At 38.2% G+C, this 19,809-nt stretch overlaps 1 protein-coding gene across 7 annotated transcripts in view; it reads left to right on the forward strand.

Annotated features, from left to right (window-relative positions):
• The window catches only part of CASP8 (caspase 8), a 25,797-nt gene extending 7,357 nt beyond the window's left edge, over positions 1 to 18,440 (forward strand). For all 7 annotated transcript variants that reach the window (XM_019635650.1, XM_019635646.1, XM_019635651.1 and 4 more), the window contains 7 exons: positions 6,772 to 7,109; positions 10,450 to 10,555; positions 11,380 to 11,518; positions 12,481 to 12,602; positions 14,234 to 14,375; positions 16,483 to 16,984; positions 18,255 to 18,440. In XM_019635650.1, the coding sequence (XP_019491195.1) occupies positions 6,805 to 7,109; positions 10,450 to 10,555; positions 11,380 to 11,518; positions 12,481 to 12,602; positions 14,234 to 14,375; positions 16,483 to 16,984; positions 18,255 to 18,390 (1,452 nt within the window). In that variant the 5' untranslated portion in view covers positions 6,772 to 6,804 and the 3' untranslated portion in view covers positions 18,391 to 18,440. The remainder of the gene's footprint in view (positions 1 to 6,771; positions 7,110 to 10,449; positions 10,556 to 11,379; positions 11,519 to 12,480; positions 12,603 to 14,233; positions 14,376 to 16,482; positions 16,985 to 18,254) is intronic.
• Positions 18,441 to 19,809: the final 1,369 nt, after the last annotated feature.

Consider the following 19,809-nt stretch of genomic DNA (forward strand, 5'->3'; position numbering starts at 1 on the left):
AAATTTAAATTTCAACTGACTTGGCTGCTACAGCTACCCATCAGCCAACACACACCCACCGGCATATATAACCACTAACATACACACACACACAAACACACATACACACAGTCCTAATAATTCAGTTATTTACTTATTTATTTTAGAAATTAAAAAGGTACAAAGCGGTACAGAGAATACTATAATAGCAAGCATAGACTGACAAAATCTGAGACCGTACTTGTGGGGTTAAACATTTATAGAAGAAGTTATGAATTTCATTCAATTTGAAAATTACATGGTTGGTTATAAGTTTTGTTGAGGTTTAAACACCTTTACTGGGCTGTGTGAAAGCACTGGCTTCAGGGCCCTGCAGTGGATAGTGTTTGTGTTCAGAGTAGACACCCGGCCAATTTGGGGTGGCCGGCCTGGTCTGGATGGAATGGCCACGCTATTGCTTAGGGGTTGGGCCTGAGAGCTACTTTCAAGTAGTGTTGAGCTTTGAGTGAGATGTAGATTTTTATCTCCGAAGGTTAATGCAAGTTTTGGATTTATTTTCCTCAACTTTGAGGTACTTATCCATGCCACTAAAGAAGCTAAGGTGCTGTTAGAATATTGCTAGAGGGACTGTTTGTGATTAGATGAAATTTATTGGCAATTAAATGGTGGCGTATAAGGCAGTGGTGGAGTTGTGACTCTGAAATGAGATGTTGAGGTCTAAATCCAGGCTCCAGCACGTACTGGCTTGGTTTGTAAGTTCTGACACTCTCTCTGCTATAGTGGATTTGTTAAGAATTCTCGTTTTTGTGGGTTTTGTGGGGGTTTTTAAATCTTTAAACATTTTAAATAATTTTAATCTTTAAAAATATTGCTATTATATGTTTTTCTTAGCTAAATTCCTTCACTGGCTTCCAACTGCAATTAGAATAAAATCAAAACCTTTACAAGGCCTGTCATTGAAACCCTTGACTGAGATGCTCAACTCTGAGCCCGACTCCTCTCTTATTAGCTTATTTCTAAACTGATTTTTCACAATAGTAAAATGTGGATGATAATAGCAGTTTTCTTCAGAGACCTGTAATAAAATGAGACAAAAAAATATTTTTATGTTTATATGAATTATATGTGATATACACATATATCTCAATATAAACGTTTATACTGAAATATTTTGAGGCATGACTATATTATAAAAATATTAAATATACTTATATATTATGTAATAAAAATGTATTTATATGAATTTATTATTTAAAAGATATTATATAATTGAAAGTAAAAGAAAACTTCCTGGAGGTATTTCCATCCCCATTCCTCTCCTCTACCTTACGTACATTATATATCAAAATATTCAAATGTATATATTTTACATGTGTATATAAACATTATATATGTGTGTTTATATTATAATTGTATATATAAATAAGTGAATAAAAATCTCCATATGTGACCAAAGAATCACTTTAAAAAAATTTTTTTTTTCGTAGAATAATGGCCAAAGCTATTGGGAAGAACAGTTTTAATATTTTTTTTATTCGTTGATTTATTTATTTTTTAATTTATTTTTATTGAGGAGTTGGGGGAGGAGAACAGCCAAGTTGCTGTCCTTTTGTTCTTTATTCTAGTTGTGGAGGAAAAATTTTTTTACAAGAGTTTATTTGAGCCAAAACTGATGACAATTGCCATGAAGCAAGATCTCAAATGCTCCCACTAAAGAATTACTTTTAAATAGTGAGCTTCTAATTCATTTTTCTTTTTATACTTTTCTGCATTTGCTCTAAGGAAAAGTGTTACTTTTACTATCAGAAAAATACAACAGTGAAATTTTTTTTTTAAACTATTACTTTAACAAAGTTTGTCGTCCATGAGCTTGTCCATAAACCTAGCTCCAGGGTCCCTGTAGTTAGAGCCCAGTCCCTGTGGCTAATGGTGTAAAATCTTGTGCAGGCGCTTGCTTCCCCAGGCACTATGACTAGAGAGATATGTGACCTAAATAAACAAACAGACAAAGACTGAATATCAATACCAATGTGTCCCAGAAAACCTGGAGCAGAAAAAAAGCTTTGCTACTGTTTTCCTACTAAGTGGCCATTTTGATATGATGGGGGAAAAAAAATCACTTCACATTGTCATGTTATTGCAGAGACAATGAAATGAGTGAGGTGAGCTGGCTAGAGAGGACAGGAGCCAAGCACCAATCGTGTTATATCTAAATTCATGCTCTCCTGGCTTTGGATTGTATTTTTTTTTTAAATATAGTAAATACTGTCAGAAAATGCTATTGAATAAGAGCCTTAAAACAGTTTATTCCTTTGACTCTGTAATACTTCTTCTAGGAAATTATTCTAAGAAAATAATCAGAGGTGTACATGGAGATATGCATTTTAAGATCATCCTAAATGTTATCACAGACTAGTTACATACATTATGGTCCATTCATGTGATTAGATGCTTTACAGATTTAAAAACCCATGCTGTAGGAGAAAAAAATGAAGACATCAAGATGTACTTATAATACTATCAGTGGAAAAATCTACTTATACCTCAGGAATATGGTGTGTTTGAATATGAGGAAAAATATATATACATAAAATATTTAGTAGGAAAGACTAAAATATTTTAGGTGTTTATCTTTGGATGATGGAATTATAGGTAATTTTAATTTTTAAAAATCTTTTCTGTATTTTCTAAAATGAATATAATAAGGATTGTTATCAGAAAAAAAATAATTGTGGAGGGAAAAAAGAAGATTCTGCTTACATTAAATTCTGTAGTTGATTTTATCCTGTAAAATAAGATTTTCACAGTGGTTAGAACTGATTTAAAAATCTAAAGACACTGAACCTAATGGTACTAAAGAGGGCTGGACCTAGTTTAGATCTGTTTCAGTATATGAATAAAAACCCATCTTTAAATAGATACCTTTTAGTTTAGGTATATGTACATTTAGAATGCACATGGTACAAATTTTAAAAGGGGAAAAAAAGGTTTCACTTTCTTGTTTACCTCAAGGTCTTCCTTACACTCACCCCAGACCTCTAGTTTCTCTCCCTTGAGGCAACCCCTGAGCAGCCTCCTGTGTGTTTTGTTCAAAGATCTGTGAATATACAAATCTATGTATCACCTACTAACACATTATATAGATCACACATATCCAACCATGTTGATCTTTCCATTCTTTTAAATAGTTGAATAGAGTACCATCAGATATGATTAATAGCTTATTGAACTCTTCTGATATTGATAAACAGTTGTCCCTGCTCTTTTGTTATTTCAAGCAATGCTGCCATGAATACCCTTGTACATATGTCTTAGTACACTGATATTTAAGCTACTGTAGGAAAAACTCCTGGAAGTTAAATTGTGGGGTCAAAGGATATGTACATTTTATATTTTGACTGATATGGCCAAATCACTCACCTACCTGTTTTTTTTTTTTAAAGATTTTATTGGGGAACTAGGGGAGTGGAACAGTGCTGGGGAATCGGGGAAGGGGAGCAGACAAGTTGCTGTCCTTTGTTCTTCAGTCTAGTTGTGGAGGACTCGCTTCACTGGCCCATGTTGATATTATCATTATGCTCTTCCCGGGTGAGGCAGATCGGTCGCCGGCCATTGGACGGCCACTCACGGCGGCTCTTGGCAGCTCACAGTAGCTTATGGCAGCCCCCGCCATCTCTGGTGACTCGAGGCAGCCCAGCTCCAGGTCGAGCTGTTGTTCACTATCTTAGCTGTAGAGGGCGCAGCGTCACTGGCCCTAATGTGGGATCCGAACTGGGGCCCTACTGCTCAGAGCCGACATCCCAAGCCAACTCTTAACCAACATGCCACTTGGCTGGCCCCTCACCTACCTGTTTTTATTTCCACCAGATTACAACACCGTGTATTGCAAGTTTTGTGTTTCACCAATTTGGTAGTTGAAAATAGTTTTCTGTAATTAAAATTTTCTTTTTAAAAGATTATTGTGATGTTGAACATATTTTCAAATGTTTAAAAGCCATGTGTTATAAAAAATAAAGCCACCGGTACTGTATTTTCTCTGAACTGTCTACTCATGATTTTACCTGTTTATGCATTGGATTGTTCTTTCTCTCTTCTTAAAATTGACTTATAGGAGCCTTATTTTAAGAAAATTAGTCCATTTTCTATCTTATATCATCATATCATCCCCCTTTTTTCCCCAATGAAAGATTTATTGGTTTTTTTAAAATTTTGTTTATTTTAGTTTTTAAATAAGGACATTTACCAACCCTTCTTTAATGGCTTTCAGGCTTTCTGTTATACTTAAAAAGGTTCTTCACCACTGCAAGATTATTTTTAAAAATTCTCCTATGTTTCTTTCCTTAGTATTTTAATTTTAATGATTAAATCTTTGAGCCATCTGCAGTTTATTTTGATGTAAGGAGTTCAGTTAGGATTCATTTCAGTTTGTTCTAGAAGTCTTCCCAATTGTTCTAACACCATGTGTTGAAAAAGTCACCTAAATGTGGCTAGCTTTTTTTGTAGTGTGTTCAATTTGGCCATTTTTTACTAACTTCCAATTAACACATTGCTAACTTCTAATAACCAGAGAACATGGACTATATTATTTCTGCTTTTTGGAAATTTATCAAGATTTTAAAATTTATTAAGACTTTTCCTATGTTGATATTTTGTATGTATATAAAAGGATGTGTATTTTCTATTGAGAGGAAATGCCTATTAGATAGAGTTTGTCAATTGTGCTATGCAGATATTCTACAGTCTTCTTATATTTAGTCTACTAGATTTTGTTAGTCCCTGAGAGAGATGAATGAAAATTTCCTGCCATTTTGGGGGAAAATAAATTTTTTGAGTTCTCTTAAGTTCTTTTTAGAGTTTAAAATCATTATATTTTGTTTTCTTTTAAGAACACAAATGTGATTGTACCACTCCTCTGTAATCTGGTCTCTTTGCCTGGTGTTGTCTGCCCTCAGTTTTCCAAAAAGCCTCATTTCCTACCCATCCCCCCTCACTTTATTACACTCTCTTAAACACAAGAACACATCCAAGCTAGTATTTTAACATTAATTTCATTTACACAGATAGCATCTGCATAAATTTTCCTTAACACATTACAGGAAAAGAAAAATTTTCTTACGCCTTCACCCCCAAATTGTAGTTTTCGCCTGTTTCCCAGAAGGAGCAACTTTATATGTTTGGTATGTCTCTTTCCAGACCTCCTTCCCTTTTTATTTTCTGCTTTTACATATATGTCTGTAATCACTGAAAATCTATTGTATTGCTTTAGGTGTATGACTTTTTTGTTATTTGCAAGTTGCTTTTTTCCCTGTCATAATAATAACATGTCTTGGATATTCATTTTTATTTCAGAAGAGGAAGTGCATTTTCTTAACTGCTGCATAATATTGTATAGTATGACTATACCTTAGTTTATTTAGCCATTCCTTTATTGAAGGACATATGGAATGTTTCTAGTTGTTTGGGATTATACATCATTCTGTGATGAGACTCCAAGAACATACCCTGTTGAGCACATGTGTGTCTCTGTAGTGTGATTTAAGGACTTGAGCTTGCTAGTTTGTCCCCTTGCATGGCCAGCAGTTTTTGTTTATTGCACTTCGAAAATATGCTGTTAGGTACTAGCCATTTATTTAAGATAACTTTCCTAAATAAAAGTATTTTCATGATAATCGATTGCTTTTGCAGGGAAATATCTGTATCCGACTTTAGAGAGCCAGGTCCCAGTTTTGTTCCCATGAAGAATCCATACAAACACTGCTCCAAGGGCTCTTTCACAGGCCTATCAGAGCGGGGAGAGTAGGCGAGAAATCAGTCAAGGTGACTCAAGGGCTTCAAAGGAGGAGAAACCCTAGATCCTGGAATGCTTTCATGGAGGTTGTTTGAGTTTCCTGAAACACTGCCCTCTCTTTTTTTTTTTCTCACCTATTTAAATGTGCAAGTGTTTGAAAAGACTGCATTATCTGATTTAGAGACTTTGTTGAAAGGGTTGCCCGGGTTGACCTGGTTCTGCTTCCAGTCTCGGGTTCTTGACCAGCAGTGGGAGCTTCTCCTAAGGCCTGTGGAGGACAAGGCTAAATCATGTCCTCCCACCACCATTGTTTCAGTCAGACCCTATCACTTCTCTGCCTCCAACCCTTCCAATCTGTTCTCCACACTTTAAATGTTAATTCCAATCAGATGACATCATCCTCATGTTTATAATCCTTTCTTAGTTCCCCATCACCTCCAGGACAAAGCCTGAGCCCTTAGCCCCATAATTTGAGGCCCTGTGTAGGGGTTCCTGGCCACAGCTTCATCCTTTTGTCCCATCACTCCCCATCCCAGGCCCTTCTAGCTTACTTTATTGAGCTCCTAGTGCCTGTCTGAACTGACTTGAACATTCTTGACTCCATCTTTTGCATAAATTATTTCCTGCAAGAATTGTCCTTTCCCACCGCCTCCCCAAAAGTGCCTTCCCTCCAGGAAGCCCTTCTCCCAGGCTTTATATTCCTGGTCACAGCTCTCTACCATTGGCTAGTTTGTATATCTACCTTCCTAAACAGTAAGCTACCTGAGAGCAGGAGCTTGTCCTGTTTGTTTTAGCTTCCCTATCTCCACAGCACAATGTCTGGTATATATTGTAGTAGATGTATTGGGTTGTTGGAAAAGCCATGATGTATTTTTTCTATGTTTTTCATTGCAAAAATGCATCATGACTTTTCCGACAACCCAAACATAGCATTTGATGCAGGAACAAACCAGTAAATGGCACTTTTCTTCCTCATCTGAACATGATATTGTATTTTGACCTAGGCTATAACTACATTCAATTAACACTAGACAAACATGAGTTTCAGCAGTTGTCTCTATGATATTGGGGAACATCTGGATGGTGATGACTTGGCTGCCCTCAAGTTCCTGAGCCTGGACTACATCCCACAGAGGAAGCAGGAACCCATCAAGGATGCCTTAACGTTATTCGAGAGACTCCGGGAAAAGGGAATGTTGGAGGAAAGCAACTTGTCCTACTTGAAGGAGCTGCTGTTCCGAATTAATAGAATGGATTTGCTGGTCAAATACCTGGACACCAGCAGGGAAGAGATGAACAAGGAGCTTCAGACACCAGGCAGGGCTCATATCTCTGCCTACAGGTGGGAAGAACCTCCACAGTGTGGGCACTGGGAGGCATGGGGGGAACGGACACATCTTTGTGGGCAGGATTGATTTCAGGTTGCCTGTGTAGTGTGACTTTGGAGGCTCTGGGAAGATGTCCTACCATGGCCAGATTAAGAAATTTAGAGGCCTTATGTATAATTTGGAAAAAAATGCTAAAACCATAAAATAAATTTTTTTTCAAAGTGAAACATTACTTATAAATATGCTGACATTAAAATAGACTTTTTCTAAATGTTCTAACTCTCTCACTTTCTGTTATGTGTCTATTATCTCGGTGTCTCTGCTTTGCTGATGCCCACATTGTGTGCTTACTTTGTCTATGATTGGATCAAGCATCACTATTTCCCACCCTGAAATCCTCTTCCCACCTGCTTGTGAATGACTACAGAAATTCTCAATGGAGTTTTAGGCTTTTATCCACACTTGCTTTACAGAATTCCCCAGTGAGGTGTATGTTGCCAGTCGTTCTGTATTGGCCAGGCTGGACCCCACAGAGACCACTTAACCCCTGTGAGGCAGGCTGCTGCTGCTAGAAGGGTGGCAACTTGGGTGTCAGTCCTGCCAAAGGCCTTGCAGCTAGACCTCTCCACACCTGTGGGACAGCAGGTAACCTACAGGTTATAGATCACATTCAGTTACATCTTTGTGATTCTTAAGACCTCAAAAATAGAAACACATTACCAACTTCTATCTTTCAAAAATCCCCTGTTCTCAGACACTCCTTAGCTATTTTTAGTTTTTCAGGAAGCTTCTACTCAAGCCTTGGGTGCAGCCCATTTCATTGTCTCTGCTTGCTTGTCAATAACTGTATTATGTACAACATTAAGTCCTCACAGCCAGGGCTGAAAGCCTCTACCCCCAGTTAAACCAGCCTATTAATGCCCTGGTCTTACTGTTCTCAGAGACTCGAGATTCTGGCATGTTCCTTGTCATATCCTCTTCTTGAGGCTTCATCATTTTTATTTTAATGACAAAAGAGACATTCTGAGTGTATTTCTGTCCTAGGGTTGCCGTAACAAAGTCCTATAAACTGAGTGGCTTAACACAGTAGAACAACTTATTCTTTCATAGTTCTGGAGGCTAAAAGTCTAAAATCAAGGTGTCAGCAGGGTTGGCCCCTTTTTGGAGGCTCTATGGAGAATCTGTGTCATGCTCCTCTCCTAGTTTCTGGTGGTTACAGGCAACCCTTGGTGTTCCTCGCCTTGTAGATGCATTGGTTCAATCTCTGCCTCCTGTTCTCCTCTCTGTGTCTGTTTGTCTGAATTTCTCTCTTCTTATAAGGACCCCAGTCATTGGAATAAGGTTCACTCTAATCTAGTAAGACATCATCTTAATGAGATTACAACAGCAGAGACCCCCCCCCTTTTTTTTTTTTTTCTAAATAAGGTCACATTGACACGTTCTGGGTGAACGTGAATTGAGGAGGAGAGGGAAAGAAGACACTATTCAACACTGTTCAATACTGGGTAACTTTGGTTTAATAGGATTGTTAAGTTCTTTTAAGGAATTTTTAAATAAAGGCACCAATTAGCCCTAAAACTCAGCCCCAGAACTAGGAAGGTTGGAAGGTCTCATCTTGTGCCCACTGTCTTGGTCTTCGGAGGTTACACTCCTTCTGCCACGTGAGTCAGACTCTGAGACAAACTGCCAATGCCAGACAATGGCCTGCACCTCTCTGTTGGAGGGTCAAGAGTCACTGACAAGGGCAGGACCTGTCAGTTAAAACTTTCATGTTAACTTGGGAGTAAAAGGCTCAGCACAAGCACAACTTACTGCTTATTCATCATGGTTGAACATTAGCCAAGAAATAAAAAACGACCACTTTACATTTATAAGGAAACACTACACATTTTAATTTTCAAATTATAATTGCTACTTATAAAATAAGTGTCTTATAAATGATCCAGGTTAATTAATGTCTAGACAATGATGGTACAAGAAAGCCAGTACGTTACAGTAATGAGGAAAGCAAAAGTGCAATATGCCTTGTTATAAAGTTAAAAGGGTAGCTTTGATCAAATCTTGACCAATCTTGACCAAAGTAAGAAAGCCTTAGGGAAATATTTCTAGGATAAGAAGTTTCCATGAGAAGTGGATGAAGCAGATGATAATACTGAGTAATTTTCTATTTCTACACTATTTTTATTTTCAGAATTTAAATTTAATTTTGAAATTAACATATTTTTGTGTTAAAGTTATTTTCCTTTACACTATAATAGTGAAAGGTTTGCTGACTTCTAAAACATTCCTTTGTTCATTTAACAAGCATATCCCAAGAGCCTATCATAATTCGGAAATAGTAGTGCCTATCGTGTATGGAGCACTTAGTCTGTCGTCAAAGATTAGTTTAAGCACTTCAGATAAACTTATTTATGTAAGCCTCAACATGTCTTAACGGTGTAGATATAGTATTATCTACAGCCTACAATGAGGAAAAAAAATGTGTAACAGTCTGAAGTCACCCAGCTCATAGATGGTGGAACCAAGTTTCCAACACCAGTAGTCTGGGTCCCCTAAATGTAAACACTGTACCTCACAACCCTCTGGGCTTATGGGAAAAAAAAGAGCATGGACCCTGCTCTCAGGGGACTTGGACAGCTTTGTAAACACACAATTATATGTGTTACCTTTCATGGGGTACAAAGGCACAGTGGGGTGAATGCAACCCTGAGGGCACTCAGGCAGTGCTTGAGCTGTTAGTGGATGAGTAGGGTTGTCTGAAAGTAGACAAGGGAATGGGACTGAGGGGGGCACAGCATAAAGTGGTGAGGGGCAGGGAAGCTGGGTATATTTGGAGAAGAGATGGGCGAGGGTGGTTAGGAGTGGCTGGAGATGAGGAGGCAGCCTGGGCTCAGTTCACAAAGGTCTGTCTTACAGAGCCAAGTACTTGGCCTTCCAACTGAAGGTAACAACTGGGAGAATACTGCCAAGTTTTAATTAAGAAAGTAATGATCTGATTTGCATTTTTGCAATGATCTGAAAAGCATAATTTTCAAAATCAAAACTTTTTTATTGCAACAAGATCATGATTTTATAGTGAAGACAAAGGAAACCACAAATCATTTAACTGAACTTAACTGAAGGACAAAGTTAGTAGAACTTTATATTCTGTTAAAGGTGGGATAGCTGGGCATGAGTCACAGTCTTTGATGTCACTACACCAGCCTCTTTCCAAGGACTCAACTCATAAATCATGTCATTAACTGGCTTTATTTTAAAGGGAGGCCATTGGAATCAAGTCTGCTATGCCTCTATATATCAAATGGGAAATTATTTAAGAAAGCATTTCTCAAGTGTCTCCGTTTCCCACCACAGGGTCATGCTTTTTCAGATTTCAGAAGATGTAAGCAAACTGGAAGTGAAGTCCTTTAAATTTCTTTTGAGCCAGGAGATCTCCAAATGTAGACTGGATGATGACATGGTAAGCCCTGTTGTCGCACCAAGATTGAGTCCTGAGTCAGGCAGTGGGGATTTCTGAGACTGAAGAGAGGGCTACTCTGGTAAAAGCAACCCAAATTCTCATTTTTGAACCAGGGGAGAAAAAGAAAGGTGTCAGGCATGAGTGTTGTAGATTTGATTCCTTTGTATACTATAAAGCGCTGCTCATGTTAATTATCAGGAGCAAGGCAGTGTCAGAGGAATAGAAGGCTGGTTATGGGGGCATAGCCCAGTGTGGGACTCTGCAGAGCCAGGAAGACAGTGGTGGGCCTGAGACATTTCCCCCACTTCTGCAGTCTCTGAAACAACCTGGGACCTGGAGGTGTGTGTGTGTGTGGTGTGGTGGTGTCTGTGTGTGGGGGTGGGGGTGGGGGTGGTTTTGTGTGTCTGGGTGTATGGCTGTGTGTGTGTCTGTGTATGTGGATACAGTACCAGAGGCAACGGTGGGTGTGAAGCAGTCCCCAAGGTTGTTACCATGAAGACCAGGCTGCTGAATCTCAGCCATATACCTTGGGCTATTTCACAGTCTTCATATAAAGATATCCACAGACTTTCAGCACAGGGGCTAGGACCTGGCGACTGAGTGATGTCTGATGTGGCTTCTCCTCTGCTCACTTCTGTCTTTCTGGGCCAGGAAACACAGAATTGCCTCCCTAGTAGTCTTTGTAAGACCATATGTCCTCTCAAGAAGGTCTGGTTGGGAAGTTAGGGTGGGTCCTTGGTTTGGAGAAAGTGAAAGTAAAAAATCCAATCTAAAAGCCAATATGGCCCAATTCTGTCTTCCAACTTTATTTCTCCTCCCTCTAGACGTTGCTTGATATTTTCATAGAGATGGAGAAGAGGGTCATCCTTGGGAAAGGAAAATTGGACACCCTGAAAAAAATCTGTAATCAAGTCAACAAGAGCCTGCTGAAGAAAATCAATGATTATGAAGAATTAAGCAGAGGTAGAAACAACCTGATAGCTGTGAATCAGCAAAATGTATTCTTAAATTGACAAATTCCCCTGTGTCACAGTGTTTCCAATCAAAAATGTGTTTCTATTTTAATTCAGAAGGAAGAATGAGCCTTTGTTAAAGGTTCATAAATAGCCAAAATAAAACCAATGAATCATGGTAGTAATTAACAGAAATTTATTAAGCATGTACCAAAAAAGACAGTTTGCAAACTGAAAGCATTCAAAACAAAATGTGGAATGAGGTTCAGAGCAGAAGTATGTTGTTGTTATAGAGCAGCTTATATAGTGAGAAAGCAGTAACTGTCTATTCTTCACAGTGATTGATTAGAATGTTAGAATTTTCTTAAATAAGGGATTGGTCTGTGGTTACTTCATATCATCAATTTTGGAAAAAAGTTTAAGTTTTGCTCATGGTTTTCAGAGACATAAGCAAGAAATGGCTAAGGTCAAATTAGTCTTGCAAAATAAGCAAATTAAGCTTTGCTTGTATGATTAGACTGGTTTTGTTTGCTCAGGGAGTTTTCAAGGCTGGTCTCCATTTGTTTTTTATTTTAACAACTTAAAAAAAATCCAGATGAATTTTCAGGAGTAATATTTGGAGCTATGTTTTCAAGATTTATTTAGTTAATTTGCTCTGATCCTCATTGCTTGTTCTCCACAACCTTCCACTACATCCACATCTTAATGGACCTGTGGCCGAATATCAGGATGATTGCTCGGTGGCTACCTGTTGTCCCCATCTTTACACATTGAAAGCAGTAAAAAGAATTGTCATGTGGCCCCAGCCTGGCAAGTTTGAAAAAAATGCAGTCAGTCAGTAATAAGATTTTTACCTGTTATGTGAACTGCAAGGATATTATGTTCAAGGAAGTCGTGAATTTTCATGTTAAAAGGAACTTTGTGTTGTCCTCCGTACCACATGTTTCTTTACCAAAGTATCTTTCCTCTCAGGTCTCATTCCAGATGTGTCTCAATTGTATGTGGGGGAGGGGTCGCTTGGGATGCTGTCAATGTCAGACTGCCCAAGAGAACACGGCTATGAGTCACGAGAACAGGACAGTGAGCCACTACAGGTATGAGGAAACCTTCCGTTCCTTCTTCTTTTTGCATTGCAGAATCTAGTTGTATTCCTCAGCTTTTTTCTTTTCTTTTCTTTTTTTCTTTTTTCTTTTTAGCTTCCAAACAAACTAATAAGGGACAGAAGCTTAGTGAAAATTTTGAGAACTGTAGAAAAAAATTCACAAAAGGGCAAGCTTAAAGTGTGACTTTTTCATTTAAAAAATATGATTTCTTGGGTTTCCTATGTTTTACATTTTTACTTTAAAACCCAAGGCAAAGACATTGTAACAATTGGAGGGCAGCGGGGTAAGAAGACGCCTACCTAACCCTTTCAGCAGCTACATCAGCCTAACTGGGAGAGGGCTTTGGGGGAAGAGTCTAGCAGGACTGGAAAGAGCAAAGCCTTTTCTTTTAGCTTGACATTTCAAGACTATTTCTTCTTTGCGATTAGGTTTAAGCAGCAAACGCTCATGATCCAGCCATCTCTGTGCTGTCATCTCAATGAGCCAGTGTGAGACTTGCCTTTCTAGACACAGTCACATCTGTTTATGTAACCTTCAACAATTGACTAGACACAGTCTGACTCTTTAGCCCATTCGCTCCTCTCTGTGGCGGGACGCAGAGGAAACCCTGAATACTACGAGTCCAACAGGAGACTTGAAATTAAGCTTGAGAGAAACAATTTGCTAGTGGTCTCCTGCTCAAATTGCCAGACTTCTCTCAGTCTGAAAATCAAGGATTAACCAAAGTCCTGTGGTACTTTGCAAAGTGTTGTCCCCAAGGAAAAGCTAAGTTTACTGAGTGCAAGAGAGATGAACTTGCTCAAAGGTTTAAGGCTCTTAAGTAGTAGAGCCAGGAATTTGGCCCCCACGCCTGGAGCTCTTTTCTCTATCTAGAGGAGCTGCATGGATTTCCCTATAAATGCGGACTATCTCAGCATTGAAACAGCCCTGAGAAAATCAGGACAATGCAGGGCCACCTCTGATGGATGCTGTCAGGTATTAAGAGTCTGGATACTGTAACCTGCAGCATAGCCAAGACCTGCCTGACCAGCGCATCTCTCGCCTCCATTCGCTGTGGTCCTGAGAGTCAGATTAAGCTACCAGCTTTAAAAATCCTGGGACCACACTATGCCATGTGTGATGGGCAGGCCATCGGCTGTTAGCCCAGAAGCATGGAGGAGTTGAGTAGGCAACCAAAGGAATCACAAAATCAAGGAAAGGCAGCCCAAAGACAGTGCTAAGAGCCATTCATTCAGCAACTCCTGATCGAGCTCTCCCAAATGAATAAATCCTAGTTCCTGACACAGATGTCATCTGCCTTGAGCAGAAATGAGAACAAATAATGATAATACATTATGAGGACAATATTAATATAAGCGCGAAGTGTTCAGGAGGTCCAAGTATTGGGGCATGGACTCTATACACTTACTGTGGGGCAGAAGTATGGGGATTCTGTGTTAGGGAACAGGCGGAAACGGGTTCGTTAGGGAAACAATGGCAAGTTGGGTTGGAGCCATGGAATGAGCACTTGCGGCCCGGTCTGGCTTAGGGAACAGCTTAACCTCTTATCGGGGAGTTGTATGTTCATATCTCAAGTGTTTGACCCACAGAGTCAGCTCCTGGGTTGGATTTTTGTTTTTCAGACATCGGACAAAGTTTACCGAATGGAAAGCAAGCCTCGGGGGTACTGTGTGATCTTCAACAATCATGATTTTAGCACAGCACGGAAGGATGTGCCCAAACTTCACAGGATGAAGAACAGAAGTGGAACCGACTTCGATGCAGGTACAGTAAAACCCAAAAAAGAAGTGAAATATTTCTAATACATATATTTTTATCAGAAGCGGAGAACAAAATCTGTACCAACAGAGCCACATGTTTGTTTTCTGTTTTTTAAAATGGATATAACTATACTTCCCTATAGAGGTGAAGAACACTCTTCCATATTTGCTAGTTTACTGCTTTTCTTTTTTTATTTAGTTTTTAAAATCCAAGCAATGTGTATATTAAGATAAAATATCAAATCTTACTAAAAGGCTTATACTGAAAAGCAGCAATAAGCTTTGCTTTTAATTCAACTAAATGAACAGTTCTTCTGTAGAATGTGTTAGGTATTACAATGTGTGAACACATTGCCTTGGTACCAAGAGCACTAACAGAAGTTGCATTTATAAAAGAGTGCAGCAGAAATTGTGAGTCCTCAACAGAAATAGCATTTTCAAAGATTAAACTAGACAAATCCTTTTGCTCAGCCTATTTCAGCAAAGATTGAGAACTTACAAGTTAAATGAAAAAAGCAATTTGCAGCCTGTGGACATAGAAATGGCCACAAAATAAAAGTAATCACAGAAACAATCCAATCCAACCTTTGTGATATTAAGAATTTTTAAATGGTTTTTACAGGTCACAACATCAGGTAATGACTTATTTTTTTTAATTGAGTAAAGTTTAGGGAGTTAAGGTAGGCTGATTTTAATCATCAGGACTCTGCTAAGGTCTCTGTTAACATTTGTTTATTCAAGCAAATCTAGTCTGTGCTTTTAAAAAGCCAGAGGTTAAGTCCATTGGCTACATCATTCATCATTTTATATGTTGGTGCTCAAGAAAAGGTTTCAGGCCTTTGATTTCCATTCATTTAATATTAAAACTTTTTTAAAAATAATATTTGATTGTATTTCTGGCATTTTGGTCAAAGGGTACGAAGTTGTAGGTAAGTAGGATGACTGTCTAGAGATCTAATGTACAGCATGGTGACTAGTTATTAGGTTGGTGCAAAAATAATTGCGGTTTAAAAGGTTAGAAATAATAGCAAAACCACACACTCTATTGAATACTAGAAATATGATAGGACTATATTTCACTTGCTCTCATCTCTCTCTCCATCACACACACGGTAACTATGTGCAGAGATACTCATATTATTAGCTTGACTGTAGTAATCATTTCACTATGTATATCATCATGTTGTATACCTTAAATATATACAATTTTTATTTTTTTAAAAAGGAGTCAGATAGGCAGCCAGAAAATATTGAAAGACTTTAACTAGATCTATGAGAGCATTTTGGGGAAAAATAATGTTAAACATACAGAAAATAAAGCGATAAAAAATAATGGGATTACTAATTCCAGGAAAGACAAAAAGTTTAATAAGAAAGGAAGCAAAATTAAAGAATATTATGTTTACATAATACTAGTAATACAAACATTACTACTGATTCAACTAAAAGTTGTAAATAATTGTGTAAGAGCACCAAAGGCTCATCACCCATAATAAGAATTCAATACAAAGGTCTAAAATTTATCAGTGAATGAATAGCAATGCACCCAAATTTATTATAAAATGGAGGCTAATACTAAAAAAGAAAAGTAGTTAAAAGTTGAAAGTGGTTGTCTTCATGGAACATTACTGGGTAATAGGGAGGGGTAGAGAGGTGATACTATTTTTGTAATAGGTCTTTTAGTTCTACTTGACTTTTTAAACATTCATATATTTTGACAATTTTGAAAGGATTAGGAATAAAATAAGTATGGATCTTTTATTCAAAATTGTTTTTGGCTTTTGTATTCTGATTATATAAGTAATACAATTATTTTTTAGATTGGTTTGGCAGGAAGCCTAAACAATAGCTTACCCATCTTGTAGACTAGTTGAGATAACACAACAGGCTAACAATAGTACTCTCTTTTTTTTTATTTGCCTCAAGACTGGGAAATGTTTTCAGCTGGTGGCAGTAAATATTAGAAGCCTGTAGAATTCAGTCACTAATATAGAGGGTCTTGTTCTTACGTTCTGCTTCAAATTCTTATCTGATCAATGTTTTCTTTAGTGGTGAGCCTTGTTCTGGGAATTACTGTGGTATAATATGACTTTTCTTATTTCACTTTTCAGAGGCTTTGCGCAACACCTTTAGTAAGCTTCATTTTGAGGTAGTGCATCACAAAGATTCAACAGCAAAGGACATCTGTGAGATTCTGAAATCCTATCAAAGCATGGACCACAATGATAAGGACTGCTTCATCTGCTGCATCCTCTCCCATGGAGACAAGGGCATCGTCTATGGCTGCGATGGGCAGGAAGCTCCCATCTGTGAGCTGACCTCTTACTTCACTGGTTTGAACTGTCCTTCCCTTGTAGGCAAACCCAAAATCTTTTTTATTCAGGCTTGCCAAGGGGATAACTACCAGAAAGGTATAGCTGTTGAGACAGACTCAGAACAGGAGGAAGCTTATTTAGAAATGGACTCATCATTTCAGAAGAAATATATCCCAGATGAAGCTGACTTTCTGCTGGGGATGGCTACTGTGAACAACTGTGTTTCCTACCGAAACCCCATGGAGGGGACCTGGTATATTCAGTCACTTTGCCGCAGCCTGAGAGAAAGATGCCCTAGGTAATTTTCCCTACCCAATCCCTCATTCATCAATAAACATCTAGCCGTAGATCACATAGTTGTACTTCCCAGGTCAGTTGCAAAGTGGGATAGAGGGCAATTGTTAACATCTTTAGTTCATAGATAGAAAGAACTGAGATACTTACTGAGGAGTTTCCTTTTTAGCACCTCAAAGGACAATCAAGGTATCATATTGCTAGGGAGGATGATGAAGTCATATAGTCTAGCTCGGCACTTAAGCAGAAAAATGACTGTTCCATCTCTACTAGAAAACTTCCAAGAAATCTTGCAAGAAGGCAGTAACCCATTTCAATGTTTAACATCTAACTCTGTCAAAAGTTCTATAATAGCTAACCAACTTGGTGTATTGTGGTAGATAAGTACCAAAGAATAGAAACCCTTTATAGTTTTACTAATTTGGTCTGACTTTAATCCACAAAATGTAGGAAAATATCCTTCCCTCATTTAAATATCCTATGCTTCCTTTATTTAAATGATGGTTTTTTTATGTCACAGTTCACCCAAATGCACATACAACTGACCAATAGCCAAGTTCCTTCTAGTCCTATATCTCATTATGTTTTAAGTGTATGAAGAGTGAGAATTTTCCATGATAGATAAAGGAGTGAACCATAACATCAATACCATGTTTTCATTTTGGAATTTAAACTATAAGTCCTGCAATGTTCTGGGGCTATCTTTAGAGGTGGATGAATAGGTTGCCCAATTAAACTGATTAGAGAGACTGGTGAGAAAGGGGTAAGGTGGCCATAGGAGACATCCAATTTTTACTTGCCTAAAGTTTGATTGCATCATAAATGAATCCACAGAAGCAATGTCAATATAAGGCAGAGTGTGTTAGGGGGCACTGAGGTGATTTTGGGGGCAAGTTACATAGTACATGGAGCAGAGTGATGTACAAACAGGTTGGGAGGAAATGAAACCAAATCTGATGTTAACACTGAGGTTTCTGATGGTCTACAGAGATCCTGAGTAAACCAAAGATAAGTTATTAAGCTCTGAGACAACTCCTTTACCTGGAAAGCTGTGGTACATCTTGGTTTAGCAACTTATTATTTCAAATGCTTGTGAATAAGGTGGATGAGGACACACGGTAATGTTTTTATTTGATAGAAATTGCTGTGTGACACGGAGCGTTGTTTATTTCAAATGTTTTGAGGGAAATATCTATCATAAGCACATCAGATGAAAGGGTTTGCCAGTTGTTTTTCCCTCACAGATGGTCAAAATGTTATTTTGTGTTTTTCAGAGGTGAAGATATTCTCACCATCCTCACTGAAGTGAACTTTGAAGTGAGCAATAAGGACGACAAGAAAAATATGGGGAAGCAGATGCCACAGCCTACTTTCACCCTGAGAAAAAAACTCTTCTTCCCTCTTAATTGATGCATAACACTATGCATAATTTAATTGTAATAAAGTGCTGCTATTCCCCACTTTCTGGATTTTTTTTGGATGGCAGGAAGGGGAGAGAATGGGAGTCAAAAGAATTAGGCTAGTTTTTATGCAAATTCAAACATAAATCTTTGGCTTTGTAATAATGGCTAGGCAGTTATAGCCATTTTGTTTGTAATACATTGGGGTGATTTTAATTGTATTTTTAATTTGATTAAAAAAGTCTTTAGAAACTCTAGTAGGTACAAAACAGTATAGTGAGTTTAAAAGAAATGTAACCTTATAAAGGTTCAAAAACAGTGGCAGAATGATCTTTACACATCTCTCATCTGCTTTTAACCCATAATCACTTAATTTAATTCCCTTCAAATTGTTAAGCATTTGCCACTTTTTTTTGTAAGTCCCTCTCTTTCCAGGCCATCTTCCACACTACTTTGCAATGCACACTTTAAAAAAAATTTTTATTGGGAAACAGTGTGTTTTTCTAGGTCCCATCAGCTCCAAGTCAAGTAGTTGTTTCAATCTAGTTGTGGAGGGCGCAACTCAGTGGGCATTGAACTGGCAACCTTGGTGTTACGAGCACTGTGCCCTGTGCACTAACCACCTGCGCTAACCGGCAGTCCCCACACATTTTCTTTTTACTTTCCTAAGTTCAAAGTGAGAGGGAGTATTTTGAGGGGGATTAATGGCAGTGTGTCATTTACTGTAATAATTTTTTTATTTAAACATTTACTGTATTGTTGATCACACCTCGTACTAATTAAATTGACATAAGATAAATTAACAGGAGAAAACAAATTTAATTTTCACACATACAGGAGCTCATCGAAATATGAGACTCAAAGAAATGACCAAAGAAGGCAGATTTATACCTTTTAAACAAAGTAACAACACATTTGTGAAGTATTGACAAGACAGAGGAGTTTGGATTTGGGATAGCAAATTAGTAAAGAGGTGGGCAGTCAGGTGGCTCAGTTGGTTAGAGCTCTGAACAACAAGGTTGCCAGTTCCATTCCCACACGGGCCAGTGAGCTGCGCCCTCTGCAACTAGATTGAAGACAATGTCTTGAGCTGAGCTGCCAGTGGGGGGCCAGATGGTTTAGTTGGTTAGAGAGCATGCTCTTAACAACAAGGTCGCCGGTTCGATTCCTGCATGGGATTGTGAGCTGTGCCCCCAGCAACTAGATTGAAAACGGTGACTGGACTTGGAGATGAGCTGCACCCACCACAACTCGATTGAAACAACTACTTGACTTGGAGCTGATGGCTCCTGGAAAAACACACTGTTCCCAATAAAATTTCTCAAAAAAAATCAAAACAGTAACAAGGTTTATTTATATAGCCTTCTTGACCCTGAATTCCCTATCTCTGGTGATAAGAATACCTTCTACCTTCCTGGACGGGTACCGT

Source organism: Hipposideros armiger, unplaced genomic scaffold, assembly GCF_001890085.2.
Source record: "Hipposideros armiger isolate ML-2016 unplaced genomic scaffold, ASM189008v1 scaffold_23, whole genome shotgun sequence".
Lineage (NCBI taxonomy): Eukaryota > Metazoa > Chordata > Mammalia > Chiroptera > Hipposideridae > Hipposideros > Hipposideros armiger.